The sequence below is a fragment of the Eumetopias jubatus genome, unplaced genomic scaffold (genome assembly GCF_037043125.1).
Source record: "Eumetopias jubatus isolate StellerSeaLion01/CBP00866 unplaced genomic scaffold, mEumJub1_p1.0 scaffold_17, whole genome shotgun sequence".
Classification (NCBI taxonomy): domain Eukaryota; kingdom Metazoa; phylum Chordata; class Mammalia; order Carnivora; family Otariidae; genus Eumetopias; species Eumetopias jubatus.
The window spans coordinates 32,769,212-32,789,325 of NW_028274823.1; the positions used below are offsets into that span (position 1 = coordinate 32,769,212).

At 47.8% G+C, this 20,114-nt stretch overlaps 2 protein-coding genes across 2 annotated transcripts in view; both read left to right on the top strand.

Annotated features, from left to right (window-relative positions):
- The window catches only part of TLL2 (tolloid like 2), a 119,962-nt gene extending 117,099 nt beyond the window's left edge, over window positions 1–2,863 (top strand). Inside the window, exons 20-21 of the mRNA XM_088020098.1 lie at window positions 1,006–1,256; window positions 2,729–2,863. Of these exons, the coding sequence (XP_087876224.1) occupies window positions 1,006–1,256; window positions 2,729–2,863 (386 nt within the window). The remainder of the gene's footprint in view (window positions 1–1,005; window positions 1,257–2,728) is intronic.
- An 8,837-nt stretch (window positions 2,864–11,700) lies between these two features.
- On the top strand, window positions 11,701–18,476 carry OPALIN (oligodendrocytic myelin paranodal and inner loop protein). The gene is made up of 6 exons (XM_028098652.2): window positions 11,701–11,775; window positions 12,698–12,733; window positions 14,833–14,868; window positions 15,921–16,040; window positions 17,397–17,453; window positions 18,300–18,476. The coding sequence occupies exons 1-6, from the start codon at window positions 11,701–11,703 to the stop codon at window positions 18,474–18,476; spliced, it is 501 nt and encodes a 166-aa protein (XP_027954453.1).
- Window positions 18,477–20,114: the final 1,638 nt, after the last annotated feature.

Sequence of the window (20,114 nt, forward strand, 5' to 3'; positions counted from 1 at the left end):
CTAAGGGCCAGTTCTGGAAAACGGAAAATGTTTCTATTACCCATTATTTCCCCCCCACTTAACATGTCACATCTCAGGGACTTGAAATTTCCCAAAGACAGCTCAGCCCTGGAGGAAGTTCTCAGCAAGAGCACGTGGGGTTAAGAGCTGGCAGTCAGGAAGGACGGGGGGCCGGCTGGGCCTGACAGTGTCACTGGACCACACAGAAGCCACACCTCGGGCAGCTCGGCACCTTGGGGGCGTGGAGCACATTGAGGACAGGCGGTGGAGGAACTTGCCTTCAGATTTTCTGGCACTTTCTAATCTCTCTAATGAGCTCACTCTCATGTATCCATTTATATTATGTGGTCTCTAGTGGCCTAGACAAGATACGGTGGGACCCAGACAACCAGAGTTAGGGTCCTAGTCGCAAACTCCGAAGCCAGCGCTACAGAATACAAACCCAGAGTATGGGGCTCAGCTCATCTGTGACACCCCCAGGAGCCTCAAAGTCAGACTATACTCAGCACTGTCAAATGCAGGAGCAAGTCAGTCTGTAACCTGAGGTTTCTGGGGTTGAGTTTACCAGGAGTTCTGATGTGCTTTTGGTGCCCTCTGTTGGCAACAGTTGCAAATCACAGCCCGCGAGCCCTTCTCTAGTGCTTCTAGCACTTCCAAGGAATTAGGTGGTAGAGATCCAGCCAGCCAGCTTTTTTCAGTAGCTTGCTCAGGAATTCCCTAGAGGCCTTATGTGACCCAATCCAGGAACATAGGGCCTTCCTGGGAAGGGCCAATTTGGACCCCCAGTAAGCCCTGAAACTAGGACCTATCGGCCTCTGTTTACGCCTCTGTAAAGTGGGATGAGGAAACCTGCCAGACTTTCCTAAAGGGCACACGCAAGGCCTCGTAGAGAAAGCTGGCCGGCATTGGGGTGTGAAGAGAGAAGGCCAGGGCCTGGAAGCGGGTGGGGGTGGCCCACGCGACTCTGTGCCGAGGGGTCGGGGCGGCTCTCTCCCTCTGCTCCAGAGTGCGGGGGCAGGCTGAAGGCTGAAGTGCAGACCAAAGAGCTGTATTCCCATGCCCAGTTTGGGGACGACAACTACCCGAGCCAGGCCCGCTGCGACTGGGTGATAGTGGCAGAGGACGGCTACGGGGTCGAGTTGATCTTCCTGACCTTTGAGGTGGAGGAGGAGGCCAGCTGTGGTTATGACTACATGGATGCCTATGACGGCTACGACAGCACGGCGCCCAGGCTCGGCCGTTTCTGCGGCTCTGGGGTGAGTGTGCGGGCTGCCAGCCGGGCGAAGCATGAGGACTCAGAGCGGGAGACGCACCGCGTGCCGGGCTGGGGGGGCGGGGGGCGCTGCTGGAGCGAACTGGGGAGGGGGAGAGGGGTCCGGAGAGGAGGCGGGGACTCGCCTGGGAGCCCATCAGGAGGGCCCCCTACTGATGCAGGTTGTGTAAGAGCCGGCTGTCCTTGAGGATTTTCCTCCCGTGTTTGCAAAGGGCTCCCTCCCCTCCCCCACCTCCATTTTTACTTGGCCTTGAGGCTTTAAAACTTGTTTTAAATGATGCTTTTGTATATCCCGTATAGTCACGGTTCTCTCCCCGGGCAACTCCAAATGCCCGCGGGAATGACGAGTCTCACTGGAAACACAGACTCGTGCTCCGGGTCCTCATCATTTTTCTCACTGTCCCCTATCTTCTCAGTCACCTCCCCCGGACAGGGCAGGCCTGGTTGGTCACTGTTTCCCCCGCACCTGACCTAGAAGCTGGCACACGGCTGGCACCCGCGGCTGGTACAGGGTCCTGGTCACGCTCCCCCTGCGCTCCTGTCCGCTCCTTGTCTCTGTCTCCGGGGCTGATGGGGCAAAGCTTCTTTGCTGTCAGCTGAATTTACATCAGCTCATTTTGGAGTCAAAACTCCTTCTCGCGCTGATCAGAACCTCAAAATGGCATTTATACCGGTCTCTGAATAATTTCCCGTCATCTTCCCTCACCCTCCCAAAAAGAAAGGATGACAAAGTGTGACCTGACCAATGCCATGTCTTTGATAAAGTCTTTCAGACCATGGGGCCCACGTGCAGAGGAAAACCTTGGAGAGTCCCGAGCAGTGAGCTGTGTGGGAAGCCCAGCTGGGTCCCACTGCGCCCTGGCAGACAGCAGCCTTGGAGCCTGGCTCCCCTTCACGGAGCCCTTGGCGAAACCTCCGTGACAAATGTAGAGGCTCCGTGCCACGTTTTGCTCTTGGACAGGACAAAGGCCTCAAGCATGGGCTTTGGTGTTTGGTCCACTGGGAGATCTCTCCCAATGGTGACTTCAAGGTCAGAAAGACCTGAGCTGGGGTCCTGCCTAGCTGTGTGAATTGACTTTCAGTTTCCTTAAGTGTAAAATGGAGATAGCACTCCCCTTGTCAAGTTTACATGAGGTAAGATCTGAAAGTGCTCAGAGCAGTCTCCAGCCCGCCTGTGCCCTTCATAACCCATAGATTCCATATGAGCTGTGTGTCTAGGACTGTCTTTGAAAGCAGGGCCTGGGGAGCTCTTCTCTGGAGCAGAATTGGCAATGTTTTCCTTTGTGAAAGAGCTTATGTCAATGCCCTTCAGTGTCTCTGATGCCAGGAATGCCCCGTGGAAGCACCGGCCTGCCTATGTTCTCATGTAACCTTTGTCTCATCGCCTGTATTTAAAACTCCGGCCACAGCCAACTGACCTGACATCCCCCTGGTTTTCTTTTGCCCTTTCCTCAGCCATTGGAAGAGATCTACTCTGCAGGAGATTCTCTGATGATTCAGTTCCACACGGATGACACCATCAACAAGAAAGGCTTTCACGCCCGATACACCAGCACCAAGTTCCAGGATGCCCTGCACATGAAGAAGTAACATCGATGTTCATGAAAGACAGGAACTGAGAATGTGTTTTATAACAATAGCACCTTGTGAATCTGCCCTAAACCAGTGTAGAGTTTTTTTTTTTTTCCTCAAACAAAAACTCAAAATCTAGTCTTGGAGGTATGTATCTGGTGAAGTTCAGCCAAGAAGGAGGAAAGATGTTTCTTTGATTCTGGCCACAATGTTATCAGTCATGGACTTTGAGAGAAGATTAAGGTTATCTTAATGTTATAGTTATGAAGTTATGCCTGGTCATACTCATTCTCCTTGTCCCTTGCTCCTACAGGACAAGAGGCAGCTCTTGGGTTGGTCACTCCTCTATTTCTGGACGTACTTTGGTAGGTGCCAGGCAATGTGACTGTGTCCTGGAGACTCAGGCTGTCTTCTGTCCGCATTGAGCAGTGAGGATAAAAGCTCGGCCATGGCTGATTTGTTACTCACAGCTCTGGCTGGAGACTTTTGCTTTCTGTCTGCCAGGGACATGTCAGCCAGGAAACCTGAGAACACAGATGTCAGGCCTGAAAAAGAACTCGCAGGAAGCAATGCACAGAGGGAGCTGGAGTATGAGCATCCTTGTCACCACGCTAGTACCCATCAAGCCTCCCCTCTGGGTCACTGGCTCTCCTTGCCATTTCGGTTTTCCCCCATGCCTGCTTGCATTAGGAGGTTAAGGCGTCCACTGTGAATTCCATCGACACATCTGCTGTTGAGAGTCCCCAGTGTGCCGAGAAGAAAACATCCTGCCTCCTCCTGACTTCAGAAGACCCCACCTATGCTTGGGATTCCATGGGCTTAGAAGACCATTTCCTTCGCCAGCTTTGGAGGCACTTGCTGTGGTTGACCTTGACTTCTTGACAACTGATTCAAACTGCATTTGCAAGACGTGCAAAGACAGCCCATGAGGGACCAGTTGAGGTCTCTCATGGGGCAAACACTGTTGAAAACTGGGTAATTATAAGTCATGTAATCCTCTGTGGGAGGAGTCAACCTGTGACTTCCTGTCACCAGTCAGGTTAAAGAGTGCATTGGTAACTTCGCTCAGGCTAACTGGTACACCAACTTGCAATCAGAATTTACCACACTTGGCACTTGTTCTAGAGAAGTATAGAGGATGTTGTTTACATAATTTTAGAACCTCCACGTGTACCTTAAATAGTGAGGTAGTTTTGAATGGCATTTCATTAAGGCATCTATGGGCATTATGAGCTAAAAGCTGTGGTATGTTAGCTTTAAAAGAGTATTTATGTTGGAATAATTTTTAAATAATGTTTACATAACTCTAAGTCCTGTTGGGTTGGTATTGAGCACAGGACAGCACACGAGAGTGTTTCCCGCAAGACCCATGATAGCTCCCAAGCACCAGAATTCCTTTGGGATGAAGCGACATCATTTTAAACAAAGTATTTGTAAAAGCTTAAAAGTTATATTTTTTAAAGATCAGAATATGCCCCCAGAGGACTATGTCTAATTAAAATGATGGCTGGGAGTAAAACAAACAAAGGATAATACAAGAAAGGTAGAAGAGATGCATGGAAATGTTTTTTCCTTAAAACAGAAAAAAATTCAAAGTATTATTATTAATAATAATATATGTCTGTATATATGTATGTATGTAAAGGACCAGCTGTCAGAGCCTTAATCGACGCAGTGTGACAGATGCCGACCGGCTGACCGTAGCTTTACCGAGCAGGCCCTCCCTGAGCAGCCCTGCATTTTATGTGTGTCGTTCGCCAAGCCCTCTCTTGGCCCTGGATGGAGATTCGGCCTGATTCTCACATCGAGACACATCCCAGGCCCTGCCTCGGGGGCACGCGGGCTCAGCAGTGGGAGCCCCTTATCTTGTGGTCCAACCTGCCTGCGAAGGTGAATCCCAGCTCTCAGATTTTTGTATTTTCTGGGGTTTTACTTTGTCTTATCGTATCTGTCAACGTTGAAGCTGAAACCAGAATACATAAAGTGGCTATTAGAGGTCTTTCTCCAACGACAGGAAAAAAATCTGTCCTTTCGACCTCTTAGAAGCCTGAATAACAATGAAATCTATGGAAAAGTGGGAGAGAGTCAGAAACAGAGTTGGTTCTGCCTCAGCGTTGGCCACCCTCGTGAAACAATGGTACTTATTTTTATCTCTGTAGTATGAATATTGTCTAAAACCCCCAACTTGGCCAACTGGAAACAAAGGAACGCTTATGAAAACCTTTAGTGAGGCCTTCTGCGAGTGACGTACTCCCAGACAAGACAAGCCCTGATTCAGCTGGGGCCGTGCAGACTGCTCCCCTGGAAGCTCACTTGGGGATTGGTGCCCTGGCTTGGGGAGAGAAGGTCCACTTGACAGGAAGACCCAGGCCCCCTGCTGAAGCTCCTCACAGGACACCTTGCTCCAGCCTGCTTTGTCCTTTAATTGGGTGCGAGGCCTTGGGGATGTCACAGAAGTCCAAGGCTAGCTTAGGTTCACAGAATTACCTTGATGACCTGATGAAATATTGGGAGTCTGGGTCATCAGCCTGGTCCAGTTCTAGTGTGATCTGGTCTGGCAGAAGCTAGAGCCTGAATCCCAGATCAGGGTGAGGGTCTGGAACTAACTTTAGCCTATGGAGTTTCTCCAAACAGAAAAGATGAGGCTTTGCATTGATTCACTGTAAAACCATTTTCCTCTAAAGTTAAGTTTCATCTTACTCATGAAACCCTCAGCCTATTTAAATCATTTGTAAAACCCTGTTAACTAGCAAATTCACGCTCGGATTTGCCATTGATCCGGTCCATTTGATAAGTCTCAAATAATTCGTGGTATTGTTGTTTGGTTTGCAGACAAATGTTCCCTTGGCTTCCGCTCCCTTGTTTTTCAAGTTTCCTTGGTAGACCGAACTTCTGAAAAATAATCCCAAATGCCTAAAAGGTTTCTTTTTAAAAAAGAAAGACTATTTAGAGTGCTATCTATAAATATATTGTACTTTTTATTTTGTGTAATTTTACATTTCATGAAATGTTAGTTTCAAAGAGAAAGTGGAGAGGAGCTAACATGTCTGTCTAGAAAGACTGTTTCATTAAAGAATGTGGATTTACGGATGTGTCCTGGGTTTTTATCACTAGTTCGGACAAGAGTGGTCCCCTTGGTGATAATTTCATCTAATGCCACAAGATTTGAGGATAGAAGAAGGGGATCTTCTCGGTGGCTTTCTCCTCTCTGGGGAGTACCTGGTGCCTGGTCCAGAACAGAGCTCCCTATTGGACCCAGACAGTCATGAGCAAAGCTAACGATGGCTTCAAAGTTGCCACCTTTCTTGAATCCAAACAGGCTGGAAATCTGACCGTGTACTTGTGGACTGGTTGCTATGGTGAGGGTGCTTCATGTAGTAGATACCACCTGTTTGTCGCTTAGCACCTCTTTCTACTTGTCTCCACCTGTTCCTGTGCCTGAGGACCGCAGCTGACATCTAAAACTAAAGGTCACGGCTCCTGTCAGGTGGCCCTCTCTCTCTCTGGGCTCTGGCGGCCACTCCTCTGCCCCTCCTTTAGGCCTAGGGGTGGTAATGACACCAAGCTGGTGTAATCCTGGGTCACTGCGTTATCCCCCAAGGAGGACCTTTATAAATAGTCCTTGGAATAAGCCCTCATCAAATATAGCAAATTGAGCATCTCATGTATTTCCTGTGATACAGGCTCATTTTTAACCCAAGGACAGAGGTTCCATCTAATCGAGCACAGTCTTCTCGCGTTGACCAGTTGAGGAGAACTTAGGGTGTGTTTAGAATTTTGTGGGTTATATCAGGGAAGGGTAATAAGGAACCGTGTTTTTTAGAACACTCAGACTGGTCTTAATGCAGAACGATCTAAATGCAGAACTATTTCTGCAACTATTTGGTGCCACGTGTGGAGTGTCAAGGTTTTAGGACTTTCCTTTTTGCAGTCACCAGTACCTCAAGGATGAGCCCCAATGGGACAAGGGTGTGAATGCTTGAGGGATCAGTCAGGATAAGGTAGTTTATGCTGCGTCAAAAGCAACCCCCGGATATCAAGAATGACATAGGAAAGGCTTATTTCTTGTTCTTACTACGTGTCCATTTCTCGCGTCTGGAAGCTCTTCCGCATTAGCCTTGGTCAGGACGGGGATGATGGTGCTGCTGCTACCTGGAGCTTTGCTGATTTCTAGATCATGCAATGTCTCTGACAGCTGCCTAGAAGTGCCATATCAATTCCACTCCCATGTCCTTGGCCAAAGCAATGCATACAGCTACTCTTAACTTGGGGTTAAGAATGAGATGAACCCTTGTAATCCGGGCTTCACAGGGAAGCCAGGTGACCTGCGTCCACGTCACCTAGCTCCGCTCCCACTTAGACTCCAGAAATATCTACTGGACCCCACTAAGGACTCTCACATGTGACATTCATAGATAGAGAAATGACCAGAATCTTTCTGTGTGTTTTAACATTTTACTTCATCACTATTTCCTTACTGACAATTTAGATACAGATTTAAAAAAATCAAGAGTCAGGCCATTGGTCTTTTGGCATGGTCCAGGTTTTTAAACTGGCCAGTTATTGCCTGGCAAACCACTTGTGTGATTGTACAACTTTAAATGGTGACAAGATAAAAATGAGAGCATCTTCGCGTCAGTGGCTGCAATGTCTCACCCACAAAAGGGCATTCTTTCTACAGTTTCTGAGAAGATAATTCCCAGGCCTAACACTGCCAGAGGAGGAGAGACCACTCATCTCCCCATTCCCTCTTCTTTGAGTGATGGTGCCATGTTCCTTTCGCAGAACAAACCACCTAGTCTCCAATCGGAAGGCGTGGCATCCTGGGGCACATGACCGCAGCCAGACCGATCAGATCCTCTTCCTGGAATTGAAGTCTTGATCAAGGGGCGAAAGGGCTGCGATGTTTTGGAGCTCATTTTCCCTGGGGGGATATCCTGAGAAGACAGTGGAAGAGTCTCTGCTGCTGAAGCCTCAGGAGCTGCCTCGCTCCGCCTTCCCAGAGCCTGCTTCCCTGGCCCTCTCTTCCTTCTGTGAGCTCTGCTATACCCAGCCAATAAAGTCCCTTCTTCTTAAGTTAATCACAGCCCGTTTGGATGCCTGTGACCAGAGAACCACGGCTGGCCCGGACACTTGGCCAGTGCACCACTGACTAGAGGTCTTAGGAATTCTCCTAAAGGAATAACCTGTCCATTGGAGGGAGAGGTGGTGGTCAGTGGGTGTATAGCAAACAGAAAGAATCAAGAAGGACCTCACTGGCCTTACGCCCCCATAGACAGCCTAGCCAGAGGGGGCGGGGGCCATGAACTAGAGTCCCTGGGTGCAGTTCTCTGGTCCAGGTGGGGGTCTATGCCCACCACGCCAAGTTAGAGACACACTCTGTACTGGTCGTACTAAATTCACTAGTCTGTCATTGTAAACCTTATCAGCCCCACTTTAAAGATGGAGACTGAGGCTGGGAGAAATTACTTTGCTAGCCTAAGACCGTGCAGCTTCCACAATTGCAGCTGAGGCGTTAAACACAGGCCTGTCTGAACTGTGTCTCCATGACATCCAGACACAAGGACGTCAGCCGAGGCGTTTCCGTGGAGTCTTGGGAGCTGGAAGCCCCGTGAAGCACTGGCCATGTGGTTCCTGCTCGGTCCGGTATCCTCGGGCCTGGATCCCTGCGCCCCACATCCATTTTTCCAGTATCACCTGCCTGAACACACAGGGCCCCTGTGCCCTCTGTGAGCCGAGCCCCAAACCCAGGAGTCAGCTTCCTTCTGCACATTTTACTCCACTGTCAAATCTCACCGCCTTTACCTCCACAGTAAGTCCCGGACCCATTCACTGCTCTCCATTTCTACTGCCCCAGTCCCCGGGCGGCCGTCACCAGCGCTCACTTGCTCGCTGCTGGCAGGGCGGCCCTTGTAATCCGGGCTTCACAGGGAAGCCAGGTGACCTGCGTCCACGTCACCTAGCTCCGCTCCCACTTAGACTCCTGAAAGCCGTCCCATGGCTCGACGATGGAAATCTTGCCATGCCCTGCCATGCTCACCCCATCCGGCCCCTAACTCACTCAGTCTTTTGTTGTTGTTGCTAAGACATTCTGTTTGTTTGTTTCCAGTGTAGTTCACATACCGTGTTACAGTAGTTTGAGTTCTACGATATAGCGATTCACCGATTCTGTACATTACTCAGTGCGCATCATGATAAGTGTGAATCCCCATCACCTGTTTCACTCATCCCCCACCCCCCTGCCCTTGGGTAACCACCAGTTTGTTCTCCGTAGTTAAGACTCTTGTCTCCTTTTTCCTTCGTTTGTTTTGTTTCTTAAACTCCACACATGTAACTCACTCTGTCTTACTCCTTCCGAGGTCGCTCCCCTGGTTTATGTTCCTTCAGGACCACGGGCCTCTTTCCGGGCTGTGCCTGCTTCAGCCCTGGAGCTCTGCACACACTGTTCCCTCTGCCAGACACCCTCTTGTCTGTCCCACACATCTTAAATGTGTGTGTCCCCCAGGGACATCGAGAGCAACTGTTTCCCAGTCACTCCGGTCACTGCTTCTGCTCCTCTCCTAGCGGGTCTCACTTGTTCTGACTGGGGTCCACCTGCGCTTGCTGGAACATACACTCCCCAAGAGCTGGGGCCTCATTTGCCTCATCGCCGAGGCCCAGAACCATGCCCAGAAAACTGCTTGACATACAGAAAGTGCCAGAAAGCTTTGTTGAATCATGAGCAATGCATTCACTTAAGTGATCAGATTTATCGGTCAGAATTCTGTTGTTTTGTTGGCATGGGACTCCAGTTCCCTCCCTGTTTTAAAGAAGCAAATTCCTAACAAAGACCTCATAAAAAATATAAAGCAGTCCCCGTCAGTGGCTTCCTCCAACTCTACAAGGGTCCCCATTCAAAACGTGAGAACAGAAAGGGGGTGAGGCTAAACTCCCCTCCAGGCAGCTCACTGCCCAGGGAGTGTGTTCACCGGGGGGCTGCAGCCTGGCCTCCAACACCCCTCACGCAGCCATCCTCTGTGTTGATGCTGTTGGTGTGCTGACCCCACGGAGGCTGGGACAGTGGGCCACACGGACGCCGGCAGCGGGGGAGGGTGTGGCTGGCCTCAGCCTGCGGGTCCCATTGTTGCTAAAGAGCTGCCGGCCACAGAAGCCACCGAGCTCTCAAGCTAGCCATGGGTTCTCTGCTGAGATGGAGGCGTAGCTAAGGAAGGAGGCTGGAAAGTAAGGAGAAAAAGAAAACAAAGAGGGTGGGTGGTGGGGCCATCCACAGTGGCCGTGAAGCAGGACACCACCTCCCTGAGGGATGGGCAGGCAACTCAGCTACTCCCCTGACCATAAATGGCTTGGCTGTCATGGAACCACCCCTTGCCCTGTCACCCTGGCTCTCCCAGCTGGATGCTCCTACAAATGTGAGACATAAGCCCACAGCGCAAGCAAGAAAGGAGCTTGCCGAGGGTGGTGTTGGGAGAAGGTTCTCGGGAGGCTGTCAGAAATGGTGAGTAGGCTAGCTCAGCCTAACCTTCCCTTCTCGCTATAAAGAACAACTCCCAGGCATTGAAAGCTCACATCTCCTCATGCAAATAGGACGGTACTGTCAGCACTAGGACTTCAAGGGGCTTGGGTGGTTTTTTTTAATTGTTATCTTCCTGCATGCAAAATACTAATCATTAAAACAATTCTTATCTAATATTTGCTGATCTCATCTTTTACTTTAATATTAAGGTTTTGTGTTTAAAACCTCACATACAACAAGGGCGCAAAGTAGATGTTTTGGCCAAATTCATTTCCCAGTTGAAGCAATGGGTGGGAGCCTTGCCTTTATCCTCATTTGCTCAGTCTGCCTTCCGTTATGTGATCAGCAACGTAGATACTCAGAAATGGCATTGGAAACGTTCCGATTTTCTTACTGACTTGTGACACATATTTGGGTGTGACTCAATCAAATGAAGTTTGCTACGTTAGAAGAGGTTTCTGGGGTTCTTTTATTAAAGAGATTATGAGAAAGAGTTGAATTCCGGCTTTGGACTTAGAAAGATCCGTGATCTGACCAGTCCCAGACCACTTACCAGCAACCAGTCTTGCTCTCAGTCCCCACATCCACGATGTAGGGATGGTAGCGTTCCCCTTATGGGACGGTTATGCATGCGGTGTGTGACACACAGCGTCCCCTCAAGGACAGTGAGCAATTATCCTGCCTCTCCCCGCTTCCCCTCACAAATGGCAAGCTCATAGTGAGGGACACTTGACCACTGAGATCCTCATGTGCCTTTAGAGCTGTTATGCAGACATTACAGAGTGCTTATAGACTAGCAAGCAGTGCATTGTAGCAAATTCAGTGCTTGGAATGTTGCTAATCTATGCATGCAGTTCCATCCAATAAGAACTTCCCAAGTGGCTTCCTTGTGCCTTGCTCCGTGCTGGCCAGGCCATGAAGAACATGACATTGTGTGACGCCCCCGCACTGCTACACACCTAGAGCATTTTACAGTTTGGATGTTGTTCCCTTTGTGCTTCTGGGCAAAGCGAGTTAACATCATCCCTGTTTTAAGGCTGGGAAAACAGATTTGCTGTGAGGAAATGGAGACCAGAGACTTTGAGTCACTTTTCCAAGGCCACACAGTTCCTAAGTGACTGGGTCTGGACTGGAACCCAGATCGGGTGACTCCAAGCCCAGGGCTGCCTCACCCTACCCAGTGGCCTCTCTAAAGGACACAGCCTCAGAGTCTCCCCACCCAAACTGATGGGATGTTTTTCTTGCCACAAGAGCACTGGAGTGTTATTTCTACAAAATAGGAATGTCTTTCTGAAATTGGCCAAAATCTTCGTCATCCAGACACTGATAAACAGCACACGCAATGGCCCACTTGCTGCTGCTCCCCCTCTTTTGCTGTCCCCCCAAAGGGACCTTTGTCTTGGGCCTGCTGACATCAGTACCCAGTATTCACTGATGAGATAAGGCTCTGGGCAGCTGCGTCCCACACAGTGGCCACCAAGTGCCCTTGCAGCATCTGTGGGCTTGGTTGGTGTTAGCACAGAGGGCAGTGGTTGGGTCCCTTGAGCAGGAAGCCCTGGAGCCAAGGTGGCGCAGGATATTCCTCTTGCTCCAATATTGTCCTAGAAGAGTGTTTATCTCGGTATCGGTAAAGAGCAGCCTGGACAGACTGGCCTCGGCTAGCCCAGACCGCAGTGACAAAGATGGAGACAGGGCGGAGGAAGGAGCCATGGGAGGTTCGCACAGGCTAACAACTCGGTGCCCCACGGAGCTCACGACCTTCCAGTATTGACTCCATATTTGGGGGAGAGGTGAGGCTGGGTGCTGAGTGAGGGGAGGGTACAGAGGGTTTCCCTCTCCTCTCTTGTCCTGAGCGGCTCGGCCTGAGCCTGCAACCTGTGTCTCAGACTCAGCACGCACAGAAGCCTTGCCCTTCTCATGCCCTCTCTCCCGGGGAGGGGGTTCAGAGCAGGTGTTCTTACTGGAGCCTGCCCCTCGTGGCCCTTACTTCCTACCCCAAGCAGAAAGTACCAAGTCCTTCTAAACTCATACCATTCCCTCCCTCAAAGGCGCTCTGGGGGAAAACAACTTTCAGTGCTTTGCTGAATTTCTAACGTGGTCTTTGCTGCCCTCTGGGTTGGGACCCATCAGGCAATCACTGGCTGGCCCCTTCATCGGGCCCTGGCTGGGGGTCTGAGGAGGGGAGAGGGGCTGAGATTGGGAGCAGAGGTTGGGGTTTGACTGAGCCTGTGGCATCAGTGAATTTTTCTGTGACCCACCAGGTTGGGTGACAGTCGGTAGAGGGGTCAGGAGCCTGGCTGGCCATTCTTGGAGCCTTAATGTTTCCTTCTCTCCATCAGAGTTTCTCACTGAACTTCACACTGCCGGCCAACACGGTAAGTGCTGCAGGCCCCAGTCACCGGGCAAGTGGGGCAGATGGGCACACGTGCTTGGGGGTGGGGTGAGGAGGGGCGGGCAGAGCTCCTTCACTTGGACCTCATGCTGAGGGCCGAATCCCAGGTTTTCAAAGGCACTTATGAACAGTTGTGGGGTGGGGGGGGGGAAGTGCTGAGACAAACTTTTTCAATAATAAAAATTATAAATAAACATTTTGAAAGTAAAATAGAAAAAAAAATCAAAACACCTAAATTCCAATCAGCAGAAAACATTGGTGTCATTCCTTCTAGTCCTGTTTGACTTTATCTTTATTTTGACTTTATATATATTTTGACATGTGTTGTCAAATGTACCATTGTATTCTTACTCTACATATGATTTTATATACATTTTATGATACATATTTTCCATCAGCCCTTATAACCATAACTGAGGATAGTCATGTGATATTCCTTCAAGTGAATTATTTCTTTGATCTGTTAGCCACAATTAGGAATCATTTTGTAATAAAAATAGTTATAGCTAAATCCTTGTCTGCATTTAAGGTGATTTCCTTAGTATATGTTCTAGAAGGCATTGCTGGGTCAACAAGAACGAACAGTTTATGGCTCTTGAGTATGGCATTTAGGTCCAAGTCAGATGGAGACTGTCAGCTGCTGAAGGCATGTAGTCTCAGTCCTTTGCCGATCTTCTGTCTTCTGCTCTCCTGTTGTGTTAGAGGTAACACACAGCCAGGGCTGTTTTCCGACTCGCAGCACAGCTCTGATTGAGCCAAGCATTTTCCTGGCCGGGTTTTTTAGTGGGTTTGGAGTTGTGCCAAATTTTCCTGAGAAGTTACATTGTTATTCAAAGAGAATAAGCAGAATCTGCCTGGTGAGAGGATGCGTGAGCCAGTGATCATTGTTACTGTAACACGGAGACATGGTCCTGGAGAGCCGCGGAAAGGGTCCATCTTGTGACTCACTGCCTGCCTCTGGCGCCCACTACTGGCCGCCCTGGATCTCTGTCCCTGGCCGACCCTGGCACCCCCTCTGCCGTCGGGATCTCCCTGTCTTGCTCTGCTCCCTGCTTCAGCCTCTGACTGTTGTCAGACTCCCCAGCCCTCTCTGTACCTGTCAGAACCTTTTGATATGGTCCCTGCTGGAACATTCTCCCTGACAGCTTGAACTCAGCAGGTCTGTGGAGACCCCAGGTTCTGTCTTATCCTGGCTTGGCCTACCCTATGAGGGTAACTCAGAGAAGCTCGGGGCGGTAGAGGTGAGTGGGGCTGAGAGGGAAGCCCTTATGATGCCAGTCATCGCCTTTTGTAATGCCTTCTCTGTTAATAGCCCATTTCTCTGAGAACCGTCCCTTCCTCCCTTTGGACCTGTGTAGGGCAACCAACCATCCCGGTTTGTCGGGGACTGTATGGGTTTAGCAGTGCACATCCTATATCCTGGGCAAGTTCTCTGGATGGTTGGTAAACTTATGTGGCAGTTACATTCTATGGCATAACCCTTCCCTTTTGGGGACACCTGGGTGGCTCAGTCGGTGGAGCTGCCTGCTCTCGATTTCGGCTTCTGTCATGATCTCAGGGTCCTGAGATCGAGCCCTGGGTCAGACTCCACACTCAGCAGGGACCCTGCTTCAGGATTCTCTCTCTCCCTCTGCCCCTCCCCCTGCTCACTCGCGTGCACTCTCTCTCTCTCTAAAATAAATAAATGAAACTTAGGGAAAAATAAATAAATAACACCTCCCTTTTGGTGCAGGTGAACGACCGGAATGCCAGTGCTCTGGGAAGTAGGAGAGAGGTGAATACCTGGCTCATCAGAGCCTATCTGCAGGGGGGTTTGGAACCAGGGTACATATGCAAGTCGGTCTCTGCTGAGCCATACTGAACTGTCAAGGACAAAAACTGTATTGGTGTGCTGCATTTGGTCACGGAAGGAAGTGTAGCCCCGTGGTGAAGAGCATGAACTCTGGATCTACCACTTAAGGCATCTACCACTTAGGGCATTTAGGCATTATGGCTTAACCTTGGATAGGCTGTTTGTATAATGTGCCCTGTGTGGTTTTGTTGTTTTTTTTTTTTTAAGATGTATGTTCTTTTCCCACACAGACTTCCTCCCCACCTGCTACAAGTGGGAAAGAAGCAGTAAGTATATCACTACATAATGGAACCTTGGTTTGGTCACTTATAAAATGGGAATAATAATCTAGCCATTCTCTACCTTAGTTTTGAGGAGTAAAGTTCAATACATGAACTGTCACCAAACACAGAATCTGGTTCAACAATTATTCTTACAACCAACTCAGCTCAAAAATGAGGGAGAGCATGCAGGAATCACAGGCAATTTTTACAAAGTGTTAAGCAGAAAAAGCTAGACGTAAAAGAGTACAGACTTTTCATGTCCATCTAGGTGATGTTGGAAAACAAAACCAAAACTAATCTACGGTGACAGAGTTCAGGATAGTGGTTACACATGCCATTACTAGAAGGGTGTATGGGGCAGCTTCTGGGGTCCCGGCCATGTTGTGAGTCCTCATCTGGGTACTGGTTAGCTGTGTGGGTTCCACATGTGAAGTCATCCAGCTATATATTTATGATTTATATACTTTTCTGTATGTATGTTATATAGAGAGTTGAGTGTTTATAGGGATTCTGCAGGTTATCTTTGATATTTCCAGGTAATCTACAAATTTGAAAATTTAGGTGGAGACAAGCATGGCCGTTTCCACTCAGATCAAAGCAAAATGGAAATTTGAAAATTAATTGCTTAATGCATATAGTGCAGGTAAATGTAAACATTCACATCAAAATGATGTGGGATATAACTTTTTACTTTTTGCCAAACTGATAGGTTAAAATAGTATCTAATCGTTGATTTGAATTGTTTCTCAGCTTTTGCTATGTTGATGAGACATCTGTATTTCTGTTTGTAGGAATGGCCTGTTCATACCCTTTGCCCATTTTTCCTACTGGATTGTCACCCTTTTCCTATTGATTCAAACTATGTAAATTAAGTCCTATGACATGAGTCACTTGTCATGTATATTGCAAACATCTTTTCTGCAGTATTTTATTGACCTTTTGATTTTGTATATGACACTTAGAGGCTATGCGGTTTTTGTTTTGTTTTATTTTTAATCAACTAGACTTTCCCTTTATTCTTGGAGAACCTGACTCTGCCCTTCTCTGTATGGCAGGACTGTGGGCCCTCTCTTGGATTAGCAGCAGGCATCCCATCCCTGGTGGCCACAGCCCTGCTGGTGGCTTTACTATTTATGCTGATCCGCCGAAGAAGAAGCAGCAATGAGTCCACGGAGGTGATTAGCAAGCTCCTTTGTGTCTGGCTGTGTGGGCAGGAATCAGTATTTCAGTGAATTGGCTTTGGGCTGAGGGTGTCAGGATCCAAATCTGTTTCCCGGGGACACGATGGTGGACATTCCTGCCCCTCAATTTCTATCTCAGACTCATGATACTACACTCCAGGCAGAGCCAATCTGTCACCCAACCTTCGCTCTAGGAAATCCATGGCAACAAGGCTAGTATTTGGGGTGGCAGAAAGTAGCCGTGGAGAGGGACAGGTGTTGCCATGGCAAATGCACATCTGTACTGTGGATGTGTTTTCTAAAGTCAAGGACAAAAGGGCCCAAGCTTCAAAAGAGAGTGGGGACAATCTCAGGAAAGGTAGGAGACAAACAGGTGCTGAGGGGTCTATGGTAGGGATAGGCCCACAAGTATTTGGCTCTGTTTATCTTTGCCCTTTTTCTACATCGGAACACACATCAGTCACAGGAGAATCTACCAACCCCACCCCTCCAAATGCTGGATTGCTCTGGAGACTAGGCTCAGAATTCAAAGGCCACCCAGACAATATCCAAGAGGTTTCTCTGGTTATAATACAACTGTGTTGTGTGGACTCCAGGTTCTAATTCCATCCTCTATGAACAATCCTGCTTTTTCTCATACTGATAAGCATTAACACGAGAAAGGCAGCCTAGGCTCTACCCCTGGCCCTGCCACTTAATGATTTATGTGATCCTGAGCAAGTGACTTCACATTGTCTGTGCCTTGGTCAGTTCTACTCCAAAATAGGAGTCATAAACACTACCCTCCCTATTTTAGGAGGTTGTGACGATGGACTGAGATCATGGTTGTAAAGATCTGTTGAAAAGCTGTAAACTTTAAACATGTTAAGGTGTATTGTGGTTGGTGGTGGTGCTATTTATTTAAGTCATAGTTCCTTAACCTTCAGTGCACTTTAAAAATCATCTAGGAGGCTACCAAAAATACCAGTCACCAAAACCAATTAAATTAGTATCTCCGGACAATAGAGCTGTGGCATGCAGAATTTTAAATATATACTAAAATAGAGAGGATAGTATAATGAACCCAATTATCAAAATGTGGCCAATCTTGTTTGATCTCTACTCCTACCCCCTTCTCCCCACTGTCCAATCCTGGATAATTTTCAAAATAATTTATAATGGTATTTCTCATTTAAGGATTTTTGGGGGGGCAATTATTATCTGTTTGCTTACTTTGTTTTGCTTTTAAAGCTGTCTAGTGATTCTTATGTGCATGCAGGCTTAAGAACCACTGATTTTAATCATGATCATGGGTAAATGCTGTGACCCTTCATTTCTTCTTCATTTCTTAATTTATTTTTACCAACTTAGGAAAGTGAGAGACCATGTGAAATTTCAGAAATCTATGACAATCCCAAGATTGCTGAGGTAAGAACTCTTGGTTAAAATCACTGTATATCAATGGGGCCCCTGGGTAGCTCAGTTGGTTAAGTGTCTGACTCTTGATTTTGGTTCAGGTCATGATCTCAGGGTCATGAGATCGAGCCCCATGTCAGGCTCCATGCTCATCGGGGAGTCTGCCTGAGATTTTTTCTCTCCCTCTCCCCTTCCCCACTGTGCTTTCTGTCTCTCTGTCTTTCTCCCAATAAATAAATAGATGCTAACAGATTTTTTTCATGAAACTCAATAAGATACTCCTAAAATCTATATGGAAGAAGGCAGAAAAATATTTGAAAACTAGTAATGAACAGACAGAACAAACAGAAAACAAATGGGAAGATGGTACATTTCTAAATGAACCATAAATAAACCATATCAATGACTTCATTAAATAAAAATGGTCTAAATACCCCAATTAAGAGGCAGAGATATAAAAATAAAATTTTTTTATCAGTTTGGATATAAAAACAAGATCCAACTGTATGCTGCCTGCAAAAACTCACTTTAAATATAAAGACACCAATAGATTAAGGTAAAAGGAATGACATCCGAACATTAAACAGAAGAGAGTTGAGTGGCCAGAAAAAAAAATCTGCCAGGGCATTAAACTTGGCAGTTGTCGGCCTCCCCTCATTTGTTTTCTGTCTCTCAAGAATTACATCCTTCCTTGCCTGATGTCCAGCATCTTGATAACTATTGTTTTAAATGTTTGGGTTTTTTTCCCTGACTTTTGGTTGTTTCCGGTGGGAGGGTAAATCTGGTTGCTGTTGCTCCATTTGGGCCAGAAGCAGAAGTCTTTGCTCTGTTTTTCAAAAACCTGTTTATTTTCTCAAGAATCCTAGGAGGTCACCCACACATGAGAAGAATCTGACGGGAGCAGAAGGAGCCCACGTATATGTGAAGACTGTAGCAGGAAGCGAGGAGCCCATGCATGACACTTACCGTCCTCCTGTCGGAATGGAGAGAAGAAGGGGATTGTGGTGGCTTGTGCCCAGATTGAGCCTGGAATGAGGCAGTTCGGTCAAGGAACAGATCTAGAGCTGGAACAGAGCTGAAAACCCAGGGATCTGTGCTCAGAGTGAGGAGAGATACTAAGCTGCTTCTTAACCAATCCAAATTTCCATTGCAGATCTGGAAAACTTTGGGTTGATTTGTCTCTGTAGGTGACAGAATAAGGACTCATTCCAACACTCAGATCTTGTTGTTTAATAAGCAGTGAAGCACCAAGTGAGGTCCAGAAGGAGCCCTTTGATCCTGGTCTTGACCTATGCTTTTCTTCACGATTTTGGGAAAGGGGCTTGATTTCTGTGTGTCTTGCCTTATCTTTTTTCCACATCTCTTTTCTCAAAAAAACAAAACAAAACAAAAAAAACATCACACCTGGCTTCCATGGGAAGGTTGGCCAGGGCTAACATGGTGCAAGTTGGGATACAAATAAAACTTAAAGGGGATGTTTCAGGGGAAGCAATTTCTTATTCCTGAACATCTCAAGGTAGAAATCATGTGGAGTCATATGTTCCCTGACCACAGCGGTAGCACATAGCTGGATCATTCATTGCTCCCATTTGTGTTTGTGATCAGAGAGTACATAAGGAAGGTGATTCTACAATAGACTCTGTGTGTGTGTGTGTGTGTGTGTGTGTGTGTGTGTGTGTGTGTGTAGGGTAAATATGGTAGAGTGAAGGCAAGTGTTGTTCCAAGAGATTATGAGAAATGAGGGCTATATCCATTTTGTGGGAGTGGAGAGAAAGGCCTCCACTGCACTCTCTAGGGAGAGAGAGTGAGAAGACTCAGAGTGGATGAACACAGGACCAGAAGGGTGGGCTAAGTAGCAATTTGCTTGCCATCTGAGGAAAGTCTGTGAACAGCATCAGCTGGCTCAGGTCAGGCCTTCACCAGGGCTTCTGTGAGGAGGCTTCCCCAGGAGTCCTGGTTCCCTCATGCAGAGAGGGCCACTGCTGGTGAACAAGCAGAGTCTCCTAGTGGGAGAACCTGGGTCCATAGCATCTCAGGATCCATCCACCAACTCCACTTTGATAGGCCGTGGAGGCATTTCTTTCTCATACAGGGCCTCTGATTGCTCAGAAACAAGTCCCCTCTTCTTCAAACAAGTACGAACAAGTTCTACAAACTCAATCAATTACTGCCACCTGCCAACATGTGCTTTCAAGGCTGCCTCCCTTACCCTGGGTATCCTAAGATGAAACGACCAAGAGAAAGCATCTCCCTGAGAGAGAAAGGGCCACTAAGATCCAGCGAGAGACTCAGAGATAGAAAACAGGGGAGATATTCCTTTGGCATTTAGGAAATTGTACTTCTGAGTGAAAGCAGTGGGAATACATCCCGTGTGTGGCCTTTTGCTGGGACGCCTAGAGAACAGCTCCATGATGACAGAGAAGCAGACTATGACCTGAGCAGAGTGGGTCTAGAGTTAGTACCCCATCCTCCAAAAGCTCCAGAAGGGACCTAGAACCCCCTCCAGAATCTCTGATCTTCTAGTTAAACCTGTTTCTCTCCTCGAGATAAGTCTTCAACTCTTCGTTTTCATTTTGTTACATTTTTGTTTAGAATATTTTTACAGTATTTGCGTGAAAAAGAAGACTCCACCATCTCTTGTTTCCTCCTATTTTTATTGCAAATATACAGTAT

Coding starts and splice junctions, on each gene's coding strand:
- OPALIN (XM_028098652.2), top strand. CDS start 11,701: ATGGCCCACTTGCTGCTGCTCCCCCTCTTTTGCTGTCCCCCCAAAGGG. Junction 14,869..15,920: donor CTACAAGTGGGAAAGAAGCA/GTAAGTATATCA, acceptor TCTGTATGGCAG/GACTGTGGGCCCTCTCTTGG. Junction 17,454..18,299: donor ACAATCCCAAGATTGCTGAG/GTAAGAACTCTT, acceptor TATTTTCTCAAG/AATCCTAGGAGGTCACCCAC.